This window comes from Lactuca virosa, chromosome 2 (genome assembly GCF_052849685.1).
Source record: "Lactuca virosa cultivar CGN04683 chromosome 2, Lactuca_virosa_CGN04683_v6, whole genome shotgun sequence".
NCBI classification, from domain to species: Eukaryota; Viridiplantae; Streptophyta; class Magnoliopsida; order Asterales; family Asteraceae; genus Lactuca; species Lactuca virosa.
Window position 1 is genome coordinate 95995564 of NC_136427.1, and position 12363 is coordinate 96007926.

General features: G+C 35.9%; 2 protein-coding genes across 2 annotated transcripts; both read right to left on the reverse strand.

Moving 5' to 3' along the window:
• Positions 1 to 1696: 1696 nt before the first annotated feature.
• On the reverse strand, positions 1697 to 2733 carry LOC145157619 (uncharacterized). Its single transcript, XM_079076645.1, has 2 exons — positions 2583 to 2733; positions 1697 to 2466 (listed from the first exon to the last, which is right to left on the reverse strand). The coding sequence occupies exons 1-2, from the start codon at positions 2731 to 2733 to the stop codon at positions 1697 to 1699; spliced, it is 921 nt and encodes a 306-aa protein (XP_078932771.1).
• A 7685-nt stretch (positions 2734 to 10418) lies between these two features.
• On the reverse strand, positions 10419 to 11604 carry LOC145157620 (uncharacterized). Its single transcript, XM_079076646.1, has 3 exons — positions 10829 to 11604; positions 10560 to 10737; positions 10419 to 10493 (listed from the first exon to the last, which is right to left on the reverse strand). Exons 1-3 carry the CDS (start codon positions 11602 to 11604, stop codon positions 10419 to 10421), a joined length of 1029 nt encoding a protein of 342 aa, XP_078932772.1.
• Between the last annotated feature and the right edge of the window lie 759 nt (positions 11605 to 12363).

Here is a 12363-nt window from a genome sequence, read left to right on the forward strand (position 1 = left end):
GTGAACTTCTTATTTCGAAATCAAAATTTCAGCACATATTTGAACTCCTATAAGCTATAATTCTACTCTTGAATCAAACCACAACTCTTAAATAGAAGAATACGAGAATAGGAGAATAAAAGTGAAATCAGACGAATAGGAGAATAAATGTGAAATCAAAGATGCATATTTCAAACAAAACTGATAGATTTAGAATAAAACGAGAATTAGAAATAAGAGAACAAACAAATAAATATCTCATTTTAACCGAAGGCTTCAAACGGACGAACTCAATCCCAACTTGGAATAGTCAGAACGGATCAGAATAGTTATAAAAAATAGGAGAAATTAGAATTGGGAATAAAAGATATGAGATTGACAATCTTAGTTCCAACTCCAACTCATAAAAAATGTCAAATCGAGTATTAATAATAGGAGAAATCAATAAATAGAAATTAGTTTTAGAAACAATCGATTTAGAGAAGCAATCGACTCCTCGATTTCCACAAAGCCAATTTTAGGTGTCGACTGCAATCAACCAATCACAAATGCCGATAACATCTCTATGTCGATTCGCGCCCTGCGTTCCTCCATACTCCATACTCCAAACGACAAAATTGCAAATTTGGTCCCTGTGGTATGTCAAAACTAGCACGTTTGGTCCAAAATGGGTTTGGCTTGCAAGGATGGTCCAATAGTTTCATTTTGTTGCAAGTTTAGTCCAATGGCTTAACAGCCGTTACCAAGCTCCCGTTACTTTACCCATGCCCCTCTCACTTAAGGGTATTTTAGTCCATTCATCTAGCCCCTTTATTATTTTATTATTATTTAGTCCATAAAGAGACTTCAACGTCTCTATTCTCGTCTCCAACAATAAGCGCTAACGATCACTCCATCTGTGATTTCATCTTCTCCATCGATCGCCCCCCTCTGTGATTTCATCTTCTCCATCGACAATGGTGATGTGCTTCTACAAAAAGTAGGCGATAGTTCGGACATCGTGGATAGATAACAACCCAGGGCGCCGATTTTGGGGATGTCGTGACCCGGTAAGTATGTTACAGTTTGTTTTTGATGACTGCTCCCTGATGATCTAATGTTTCTTTCTTCTTTTTTTCAAGAATTCGTCATGTGGGTTTATTGGGTGGTAAGATGAACCCATGTGTGCTCGTTCCAAAGTTATAATACCAGGGTTGCTTAGGACAATCAATAAGCTACGAAAAGCAGTGGATGATATAAAAGATCAAGCAAGTAAGCATGAAAAAGAAGTGGTGAAGATCAAAGAACAAGAAACTATGTTGAAGTATTACCTAGTCTATAGATGGATTTTTTTTGTTGTTGTGTTGGTGTTCTTGTTGTAAGTCCACAAATGTTATGGTTATCTTTTGTAATAGGTTAGGGGTATATGTGTCTGGTTTAGCTAGTTTTTTTGCCAATGTAGAACATTGTTGTAATGCAAATTAATGGTAATGAAAATTTGGTATCTATTGACCAATTAGGATTTGTTCTGTTGTTCATACATAACCTGCTAAAGATAACATAGCATGCATCCATATGTAGTTAACACAAAAGCATACTAAACACATAACCATCTTCAAAATACATGTCATAAGTTAATTGAAAACAAAGTTATTGCAACAAAAGACATCCTACATCTAGGAATCAAAACAAAGTTGTCAAACATAGTCAAACCAAAAGATAAAACCAACATAGTCCATCAAGTCCCTCCCTGACCTTTGCATGTCATGGAGTTTTGACCTTTGTTTCCACACTTACTACATGTCACACTAACAAACTTTCTTGTTAGTTTCCCACTACCATGTGGGCCATGACCATGAATCTCACTGGGACCAATATCTGACCTTTGACTCTGACTCTGACTCTTGCTTTGACTTCTCTCCTCCATGGATTGCCTTCTCTTCCTTTTGGGTCTCCCCGGTTGATTACGATGTGGGGGAGGTGTGATCTGCATTGGATACTCACTTCTAGGCCACAGTTCCCGACCTTTAATTGGTTCCACCTTGTACCCATATGCAGTTTTCCAAGTTTGTAGCCAGTGCACCTTGTGGACATAAGTATGGAGCTCTTGTACACACTCACCATTATCTGCTTTGCTATACAACACAGAAATCACATGTCTACAAGGGATACATGTTAATTCCCATTTCCTGCAGCTGCATACCCTTTCATGCATATCAACAACATGTTGATCATTCCATGGGACTTTGACTTGGTATTTTTCATCACCACACCAATCTGCAATGTACTGAGTAGCTGCTGCTTCATTCTTCTCCATGATCTTTGTTGTTGTTGGTGTGAGTGGGCCTACACACTTATGTTGCACCTTAAGGACATTGCATATCCTCTTCATCATATATTCCCTAATAAACTCCAAGTAGCTAATAATTGGTTTATCTCTCCCATCAACCAGCTTACCATTAAACACCTCACAAAGGTTGTTTAATAACATGTCTGTGATTTCTCTCCCTATATAGAAAAGGGTAAAAGTGTCATAATGTTGTGGTGGTCATAAAAGGGTAAAAGGGTAAAAGGGTCATAACAGGGTAAAATGGTAAAAGGGTAAAAGGATCATAACAGCTTACCTATGAAATGGCTTTTTGCCCAATGTTGTGGTGGTATTGACTTCAACCATTCATATTCTGAGTTGTCATATAAACTTAATTGGTGCATGTAATGGTTAAACTCTGGCACTAGGTGATCTTTATATTCCTTAGTTCTCCATTGTTTCTTCATGTTCTCATGTATATGTTGATGGGTTATGAGCACTACATCATTCCTATGGTGTACATGCAAACCCTAAAGCTTTGGATCTAGTTTGTCTAATGAACATGCAATAATCATCCAAAGCCATAAACCCTAGATCTAGCATGTGATAATCAAATAACATATGAATTAGGGTTTAGATCTTACCTTGATTGTTATGTAGCAATAACAATCTCAATTCCTTCTTGTAATTGGCTTCTGAAAGCTTAGTGTCACAAGTGTCACACCTCTAATGGCTCCCAAACACCAAGAGCAAGAGAATTACTTAGGAGAAGAGAAGGAGGCACCAAAAAATGTCCAAGCACCCTAAGGAAAGCTTAACCACGTTTTTGGTGCCCTAGGGGTCTTTAAATATGTGAGGCTATTAGGGTTTTGAACTAGGAAACCCTAATCTGACTGCTTAGGCCCTAAGCAGCCCATTGACTCCTCCTTTAGAGGCCTTGGACGAATTCTAATGGGTTTCCCCATAGATTTCGTCCACTCCATCCTCTATGGAGTCCATTAGCCCAATATCCAACTATCACACAATTGACAGTTCTAGTCCCTTTTATTTAATTAATGTCTTATAGCCACAAAATTCATTATTATTAATTCTTGACTAATACTAATTAAACAATATCATTTCTCTTTTAATATATTATTCATATAATATACTAATAAATCATAATTAATCTCGTTCTCCACAAATCATCCTATCAAGTTGCTTTGGTGAAGGCAACCCAAAAGGACCATGCTCGCAATCGGGTCAAGTACATACCAAAATAGTTATGGGCTTAGACACTAATCCAACAGTCTCCCACTTGGATAAGTCTAATAACTATTCTACGTATGACTTCAGATCCTGATCAGCAATCGTAGCTTTCAAAAGGCGTTGTCAACTCTGATCTTATCAGATATGCGTCCTTTAGATAAGGGATCATATATTCCTCCCTTCTAGATATCGTATAGACGTGAGACATGGATTGAAATCATTCTCTCAGTCTATGTGTTGTTTCCCGATTTCCAATTTACGACGACTTACTAATTGAATAAATCAAATTAGTCTTGGCCCGGCCGAGAACTTTATGTTTGTCATCACTAAATCATCGAAGGGCCCACAGATATTGCTTTTATCCTACATTGGGTAAAAGGAACGGATAAACTTCGACTCAATGCTCACTTGTACTCACTCACCGAATTACACACAACAATATTTTTATAACACCAAGTTACTGGTGCGTTTACATATTATTAATGTGCAACCGACTCGCAAGATACATCTCACACATCTCGGTTTCAAGAATATAAGATATTATCGTCTCACCAATCACTCGTGATAAAATCCATGAAGCGATCCAAGTGAGTGTGGGTTTAATCCAATGCTCAAATCATATTCATAAGCACTCATGAACGTTGCAGCAAACCTTTGCTATGTCTAATACACTTTATACAATCTACAACCAATTCATGACAATCTTCTTTCATACCTACTTCCAAAGTATGAGCGACTGTGGAACGTTCGAATAATCTTATTATTCAGGAAGTTAAAACATGCAAAGTGTAACACAATAATAATCGCATCCAATATCGGCCCAAACTTTTGAGTATAAATAAAACCCCTTTATTTAGTCACCATATTGATTACACATTATTCATTGTATAATGTTTCGAGTAATCAACTTATTACTTGAATTATAACAACAATTGTCCCATGCTTTTAGCATGCACACTATATTTTCCTATGGTCTCTACTTTGTGAAATAGTATACTTGAATAGCATTTTCAATCACACTCATTTCACAATTCCCAATCCTTACCACAAGTGTAAGAATACCAAATTCTTGCCACTTATAGAATATGTTAGATTCTAACATTTTATGCAATGATCCTTTCGTAATGTCGCAGCACCAAAGTCACAAAGACTATTGCCAATGAAATTACAAAGTCCTCTACTGGAGATTGTTGCAAGACAATTCCATAGACACGAAGTCTCACATTCAAAGTACATTCCTTTGAATATCCTTCTTGCATAAAAGATTCTAATCTAGACATAAATTCTTGACGTCCAACTCCCAATATGGAAACATTTCCATATTATCCATATGACAACTCATTATTAATAGAATCATATCTAATAATAATAATGTCAATATGGTCCATCCATTACTATACTTCTAACTGTCCACAAGTGACTAATCCTTGGCGAACCTTAGATTATCCTTGACAGTTGTTTAACTAATTCAGTAAAATCCGATTCTAGTCCTCTTTCCCTCTTAATGCCCTAGGCATTTGGATAATTTTAGAGCGATCGAATATTACAACGACATAATACTTTACCAGTCTTTTGCTATAATATTTCTATTTCTATTTTCCATGTTCTCATGATTTGAACTATGAAGAGGGATGCCGTAATCATAATCGAGTGTGAGAACGCAATAATTATTTTCATATATAGAATTCTCTTACATTGAATCCTTTCAACATAACATTCATATATCTTTTTGACTAAATTTGATCAAAATATATCGATCTAAACCTTTAGATTTGAAACGAAGTATAATATTCTCTCCCTTAATTATAGCAAAACAACTTTTCAACCTATGCAACTTTGCAAAGTGAAACTTTTGTTTTCTATAATTAATATTGCTAACTTGAAATAATAATCATGCTCCCACTAACATGATGATTATATCCATACCAGCATAACATTTATGCTCCCACTAGCTTTGACATGTATTCAGAAAACAGTTGGACTTCTAAAAGACAATACTTATTGACTTTCCAAAGTTCATATTTCCAATACGATGTGCTTCGATAAGCCTTTATCTAAGCTTCTCAAATTCACACACCTTTCCTTAGATAGCTCACATGTGTGTCTAAACTAATTCAGAACTTATATTACTAAGTCCTAAATGTTCAGACTAACTGCCAAATCTCACAATTCGAACTATGAAGAGGGATGCCGTAATCATAATCAAATTTGAGAATGCAATTTACACAATCGCTATCTCCTTAAAATCTCTCTTAGTGAAAGCGTTTCCTCACAATCATTTTCATGAAGGAGAGAAACCTTATGACACTTAGATTTTATGGTGCATGTGTTCCTATCCATGTAAATTTGTCATAAGCATAATCGTAAGATAATGTTTGTGACAAATTCAAACTCTTATGGACAGAACTTGTTCATTCTTAATTTCTTGCCATTAAGGGTCCCACCATTGCTTCCAAGTTATTTAGCAACTCACCTATGCCAGTCAGTGTACTTTCATTGATCAAGGTGTTTGCCCTTATGCATTCAATTGAGAACTCGTAGAACTCATATGCATAATCACTCAACTGGCTTGGCACAGAAATAAAAATTTTGTCCACACGATAGGTTACAATCCTCAAGTCGTGTGCTAGTGTTTAATAGGTTTACTTCTTGATTTGTTCTTGAAAGTTTTCAAGATCTTTAGACTCCCACTGACCTCTTGTCATATAAGATTCTCTTGTCAAGAAACATTTCTTGACAAACAAATACTCAAGAGTTAGTGTGTGTCTTTATCAAGACAAACCTACACATAATTTGGTACTAGCTGGTCTTTGTCTTATTCAAGACATCACAACTTACCAAAATATGCAAATGCAAGAACACTCCTACTTAAGATTATGTCACTCAAGTCACAATCTTGGAGTTTGACTCTAAGACTTGATTTTTGAACGAAGTAAGATTCATCTTATTGACTTAACCCATTTTGACAATTCCCGACTCCTCTTCTTAGCCATACTAGTGCACTAAGGTGTCCTTAGAGGATGAATTGTAATATGGTTCTTAAGACGATCATAAAACTTGATACAAAAGTACTCTCCCTTCTTCTTAGATTGGAGAAACTTTTATCTTTGATTCTTCTTATTCGCTCTGCCATTCATTGAAACTTTTCAATGATTCAGAATTACACTTAATCTTGTAAGCATAATCACGTTTACTAGACTTTTAGTAAATCATGACGAATAATCTCATTTGTTATTTATGGTGGACTTAACCAGTGCACATCATTGTGAACTCGATCTCCTAGTCCTTCACTTGACTCTTTGTCAAGGAATTAGCCTTTAAAATTTCTAAGTACCAAGATTTCCATACATCACATGATTCAAATCATATGATTCCAAGCTTCTGTCCAATTGAAACTTGGGCGATGGGAATCTTTCCTTACTTATAAAATCACAACGCTACCATAAATAACATAACTAAGAATCACATCCACTTAATATTGCTTATAATAGAAACACACAGACATCAATTTTCACAATTGCCATTGCAAGGAAATATAAATAAGATAAAATCAAATTTTATTTTATTGCGGAAAAAATATATCCTTACAATCCAAACGAAAACTATGCTATTACGTATTCCTAAGCAATCTATCATAACTCTAAGTAGCAGCTCAAAAATCTGATCATTGAATCCATGCGATCGTAATCCATTTCTTCGCGATCAGACTCTGCTCGCTCCTTCCTTTAAGCTTCCTTCCTTTTCTTCGATCCATCAAAATGTAATCTTATCACATCATGTATTAAGAATCTCCAAATAGGAACTTAATGGAGTTAGATATTGGATTTTACTTGAAGCAGAGTCATACATCTTGACTCTCCCATCTCTTAGATCTCTCAGGTAGTCAGTGCAGCTTCGTAACCAATGCCCCTTCTTTTGGCAGTAGAAACATATGGACTCTCTGGAATGGCACACGGGACTATCTCAGACTCAGCCTTTCTCTTGCGTAGAGAAAACTTTTCTGGACTTCCAATGTTACCATTTCCCATAGAGGGTTGGGATATTGATTTACCAGACAAATTTGCTGACCAGTGCGCCAAATCATTTCTGATTCATTAGCAATAAGCAAATAAGTCAAATCAATTAGGGTCATGTCGTGGTCCATCATATAGTACTTTCTAACGAACTTACCATATAATTCAGGAAGTGACTGAAGAACCAAGTCAACAGCCAACTTCCTTTAAACATCGACACCCAACAATCCCAATCTATCAATATGTAACCTTTTATCCAAGACATGAGCACATATAGACTTTCAATTTTCGTGTCTTTTACCAATAGGGCTTGAGTGACCTTGAACTTTTAAAGTCTTCGAACACGTGGGTCAGGGAGAATTATTGGAGGAGGTGGAGGAAATGAAGCATGATTTCCACTTCCACGATACAATCGTGGAACATCATCTTCACGTGGAAAACTTTTTCCAACGGATTTAGGAAGACCATAGTTGTCAGACTTTGACATCTATGAAACGGGAGAAAGTTCAAGTTTAGTTGATTGAGTCCTTAATAAAACACCCAAATGAGATATTAAGGCTAGGACCCAACACAATATCCTACAAATTGGAAGAGGGATGCCGTAATCCAACTCGCAGAACATTTGAAGGTAGGTAAATGACGATTTACCAATTTCCACCATGAAAAACGAAAGAAGGTTAAGTTTTAAATGAATTGAAACTCCTAGATCTTTTGAGATTCATTCAACTTTTCAATGTCATGTATTATCTCGATTATGCCCTTCATTTGTGACTGGGATGCCGAGGATCACAAATAAGGTGTGAATAACCATGCGAATGTACGTGGTGCCCTCAATGTTACAGTCACCTAATCGACGTGCCGGTTAACCACACACGCTCCATCGATCTATGACAACCATCGAGTCACCCTTCGCTACCAATGCCAAACCCAACTTAGTGTGCCGGTTAACCACACACGCTCCACTAATTGTCTCGACAAGGGTACAAAGTGTAATTTCATGGAATTGCATCGATTTCACTTTTTCCTAAAGTAACTAAGATTGAGAATTTTGTAAAAAAAACATTTAGTTACTTTATTCATTATACTTTTAATGAGGAGAGGGTTTGCCCTATCCTACCCGTTCGGCTAACGACCCTCCACCAATCAAGGAAGCGGTGGGTGAGAGTGGACACCCATTAAACTGCCATTTTATAGGCCATAACCTTATAGATTCGCTTCGTGAATGAGGCCTACTAACGGTAGGACTAGCAGTTTAAGTTGTACATATATAATATTAGACTTTTAATGTTATATATAGTATAGGGTGTATTTTACACTTTTAAAATACTAGGTGGTTTAATTTAATAAATTACACTTTTAATCAAATATAAACCATATGATTATGGATTTATTAGCTCTCTTTTAATTATACTATTAATTAATTTAATAAAACCATAAAGGTGTAATTCGAACTTTTCAAAACTAGGGTTTTAGAATTTAAAATTTCAAAAATTAAACTTTTAATCAAAAATTTAAATTCCAAAACTTGAGGGCAAGTTTTGAAACATTTCAAAAACATTAGGGTTTAGAATTTAAATATTTCCAAATTAACCTTTTAATCAAAAATTTAAATTCCAAAACTTGAGGACAAATTTTGAAACCTTTCAAAATATTAGGGTTTAACTATTTAAATTTCAAAACTAAAACTTTTCAAGTTCAAATTTAAACTATAAAACTTAAGGGGTGTAAATTGAAACTTTTCAAACTTACTAGGTCAAATATTTGACTAATAATAATCCTATATTATCCATAAATAACCAAATCCATCAATTTTGATGAAGATAACCATTCCAAACATAAAAAATCAGTTTTAGGCAAGAAAAACGAGTTTTGGAAGTAATCCTTAACAAAATCTGGCAGGAAAAACAAAAAATTCGGCAACAGACCCTTGGACTCGTCGAGTCCACAATGGAACTCGTTGAGTACGACCTACTTATCGAGTCCATTCATGGACTCGACGAGTCTGCCAGTCAGAAACCCAAAAAATCGATTTTTAAGCAAGCAATGAACAATTAAGCATCAAATACATCAAACAAACAGCCTAGGCTCTGATACCACTGATGGGTTATGAGCACTACATCATTACTATGGTGTACATGCAAACCCTAAAGCTTTGGAGCTAGTTTGTCTAATGAACATGCAATAATCATCCAAAGCCATAAACCCTAGATCTAGCATGTGATAATCAAATAACATATGAATTAGGGTTTAGATCTTACCTTGATTGTTATGTAGCAATAACAATCTCAATTCCTTCTTGTAATTGGCTTCTGAAAGCTTAGTGTCACAAGTGTCACACCTCTAATGGCTCGCAAACACCAAGAGCAAGAGAATTACTTAGGAGAAGAGAAGGAGGCACCAAAAAATGTCCAAGAACCCTAAGGAAAGCTTAACCACGTTTTTGGTGCCCTAGGGGTCTTTAAATATGTGAGGTTATTAGGGTTTTGAACTAGGAAACCCTAATCTGACTGCTTAGGCCCTAAGCAGCCCATTGACTCCTCCTTTAGAGGCCTTGGACGAATTCTAATGGGTTTCCCCATAGATTTCGTCCACTCCATCCTCTATGGAGTCCATTAGCCCGATATCCAACTATCACACAATTGACAGTTCTAGTCCCCTTTATTTAATTAATGTCTTATAGCCACAAAATTAATTATTATTAATTCTTGACTAATATTAATTAAACAATATCATTTCTCTTTTAATATATTATTCATATAATATATTAATAAATCATAATTAATCTCTTTCTCCACAAATCATCCTATCAAGTTGTTTTGGTGAAGGCAACCCAAAAGGACCATGCTCGCAATCGGGTCAAGTACATACCAAAATAGTTATGGGCTTAGACACTAATCCAACATATGTCTGAGACAGAACCAATGCTCAACACATGGGAACAGTTGACTAACTGCTTGTAGCAAACCCTGGCAACAAATTACACATGGTTAACAAATAAAGATTAAAAATAATAAAAAAAAAATAACGATTACCTTTTGTCTGTCACTAACAAAAGTGAAATTAGACATAACATGTAGATCCAAGTCATCACCAAGACATTCAAGGAACCACTTCCAAGATTCACAGTTTTCAATCTCTACAATGGCATATGCAAGTGGGTATATGCCATTGTTGGAATCTAATCCAACTGCAGTTAAGTTAAGATCTGGCCTGAATAAGGGCCTTTCATGTGAGCCCCATCTAACCCCAAGAAATCTCTTAAACAAGCTTTGAATCCCTTCTTCATCCCCCCTAGACAAACATAGATTCTTTGAAACATCTTGAAGTGCAATTCACCATGTTAGACTCTGAAATATCTCCAAGTTCTAATTTAACTGTGGTATCAGGATTGGTTGACTGCAACTCAAGGATATAGTCTCTTAGAACTTCATACTGTTTTTTGTAATCACCCACTACAATCTTTTTTGCATTTGCTTTAGCTCTAAAAACTTTATGAATTGAGAAACCCACTCCATACTTCTTCTGTAGTTGTTCTTGGAGAGCTTTAACTGGGATAGTAGGGTTGGATTCTACCTGATCCATAATTTGTTTAGACATAAACTTTGTTGTTGCAGCTCTGACCTTCCTTGTATTCATACAAGTGTGTTTGTCTTCATATGTTTTAATATACCAGCTGCTTACATCTGTAGACCTCGAGGCATGTAACATCCAAGGACAAGAAGAATCTGCTTTATCCTGACTTGACCCACCTTGTTTGTCCTTTTCTTTAATTTTCCCTTTACTTTTCCCTTTACTTTTCTCAGGTTGGGTAGGTCCACCAACTCCATCATTAGTAAATGCCACAACTCCATTACATATGGTCTTCAATCTGCATTTGTCATTTTTTTTAAATGCAATATTCTTTTTTGTTTCCAATGCATGAATTTTGATTTTCTCTTTCAACTCCTGCTTACGGTTATACTTTTGACATATTTTAAAATGACACTTATGAACCTCACCTAAAGAACAACTTTTTTCCTTACTTAGTTGTTTCAAAACTGCTCTTCTTTTCCTGTCCAGATCAGAATCCTCATCCATGGAATCAAAAGCATCATTGTCAATAACATCTAACTCATCAGCTTCTTCATCACTCTCATGTTATCTAGGATTCCTAGTCCTTTTATCCAAGAACTATACTTCTGTATCAATGCTCATGTTAAAATCCCTCATATCAACTTCAACATCTTCAATTACATTATCTTCATCCACCCAATAATCACTATCATCACTATCATCTTCTTGCTCTGTTTCACTTCCTTTTTTACTTTCAACCTCACTTACATTTTGTTTTCCAGTACTATCCATGTTAGACTGAGGTTGGTTTTCACTTCCATCTTGGACACAAGCATCAGTTTGATAGTCAAAATCCCAAAAGTCATTCATCTGAGGTTGGTTTTCTTCATCCATCTGAGGTTCATTGACATCATGCATGTCAGGGCCATTGACTCCATCAACATTGCTTTGTAGTATTTGTTGGTAGAGTCCAATATCAAAATCAATAGCTGCCTCAACAAAGTCTTTGGCTATCTGCTCAGTCTTACCAATACCATCAAAGTATATTTTCTTACTGCAAGATGCCATCACTCCATCCTTGCTCATAACCCTTCTCCTATTATATTCAGGTGATAAGGATACGACTTGAAGTACTTCATTGACTTGGATTTCAGATTGGTTTGGTTGAGTGGGCACCACATCAGTAGGTGTAGTCATCACAGGTGTTTCATTTGATTGGTCATCAGGAGCTTCATCATTGTGTTGCACATCCTCATGTGGTTCATCTAACCGTACAAGAGTAAC

What these genes read in the sequence shown, in the direction of transcription:
- LOC145157619 (XM_079076645.1), bottom strand. Translation starts at nt 2,733, where the DNA reads ATGAAGAAACAATGGAGAACTAAGGAATATAAAGATCACCTAGTGCCA. An exon ending in GGCAAAAAGCCATTTCATAG is followed by an intron (nt 2,467 to 2,582) that starts GTAAGCTGTTAT and finishes TTTTCTATATAG; the next exon opens with GGAGAGAAATCACAGACATG.
- LOC145157620 (XM_079076646.1), bottom strand. Translation starts at nt 11,604, where the DNA reads ATGGATGAGGATTCTGATCTGGACAGGAAAAGAAGAGCAGTTTTGAAA. An exon ending in AGATGTTTCAAAGAATCTAT is followed by an intron (nt 10,738 to 10,828) that starts GTTTGTCTAGGG and finishes GCCCTTATTCAG; the next exon opens with GCCAGATCTTAACTTAACTG. An exon ending in TTGTTAGTGACAGACAAAAG is followed by an intron (nt 10,494 to 10,559) that starts GTAATCGTTATT and finishes ATTTGTTGCCAG; the next exon opens with GGTTTGCTACAAGCAGTTAG.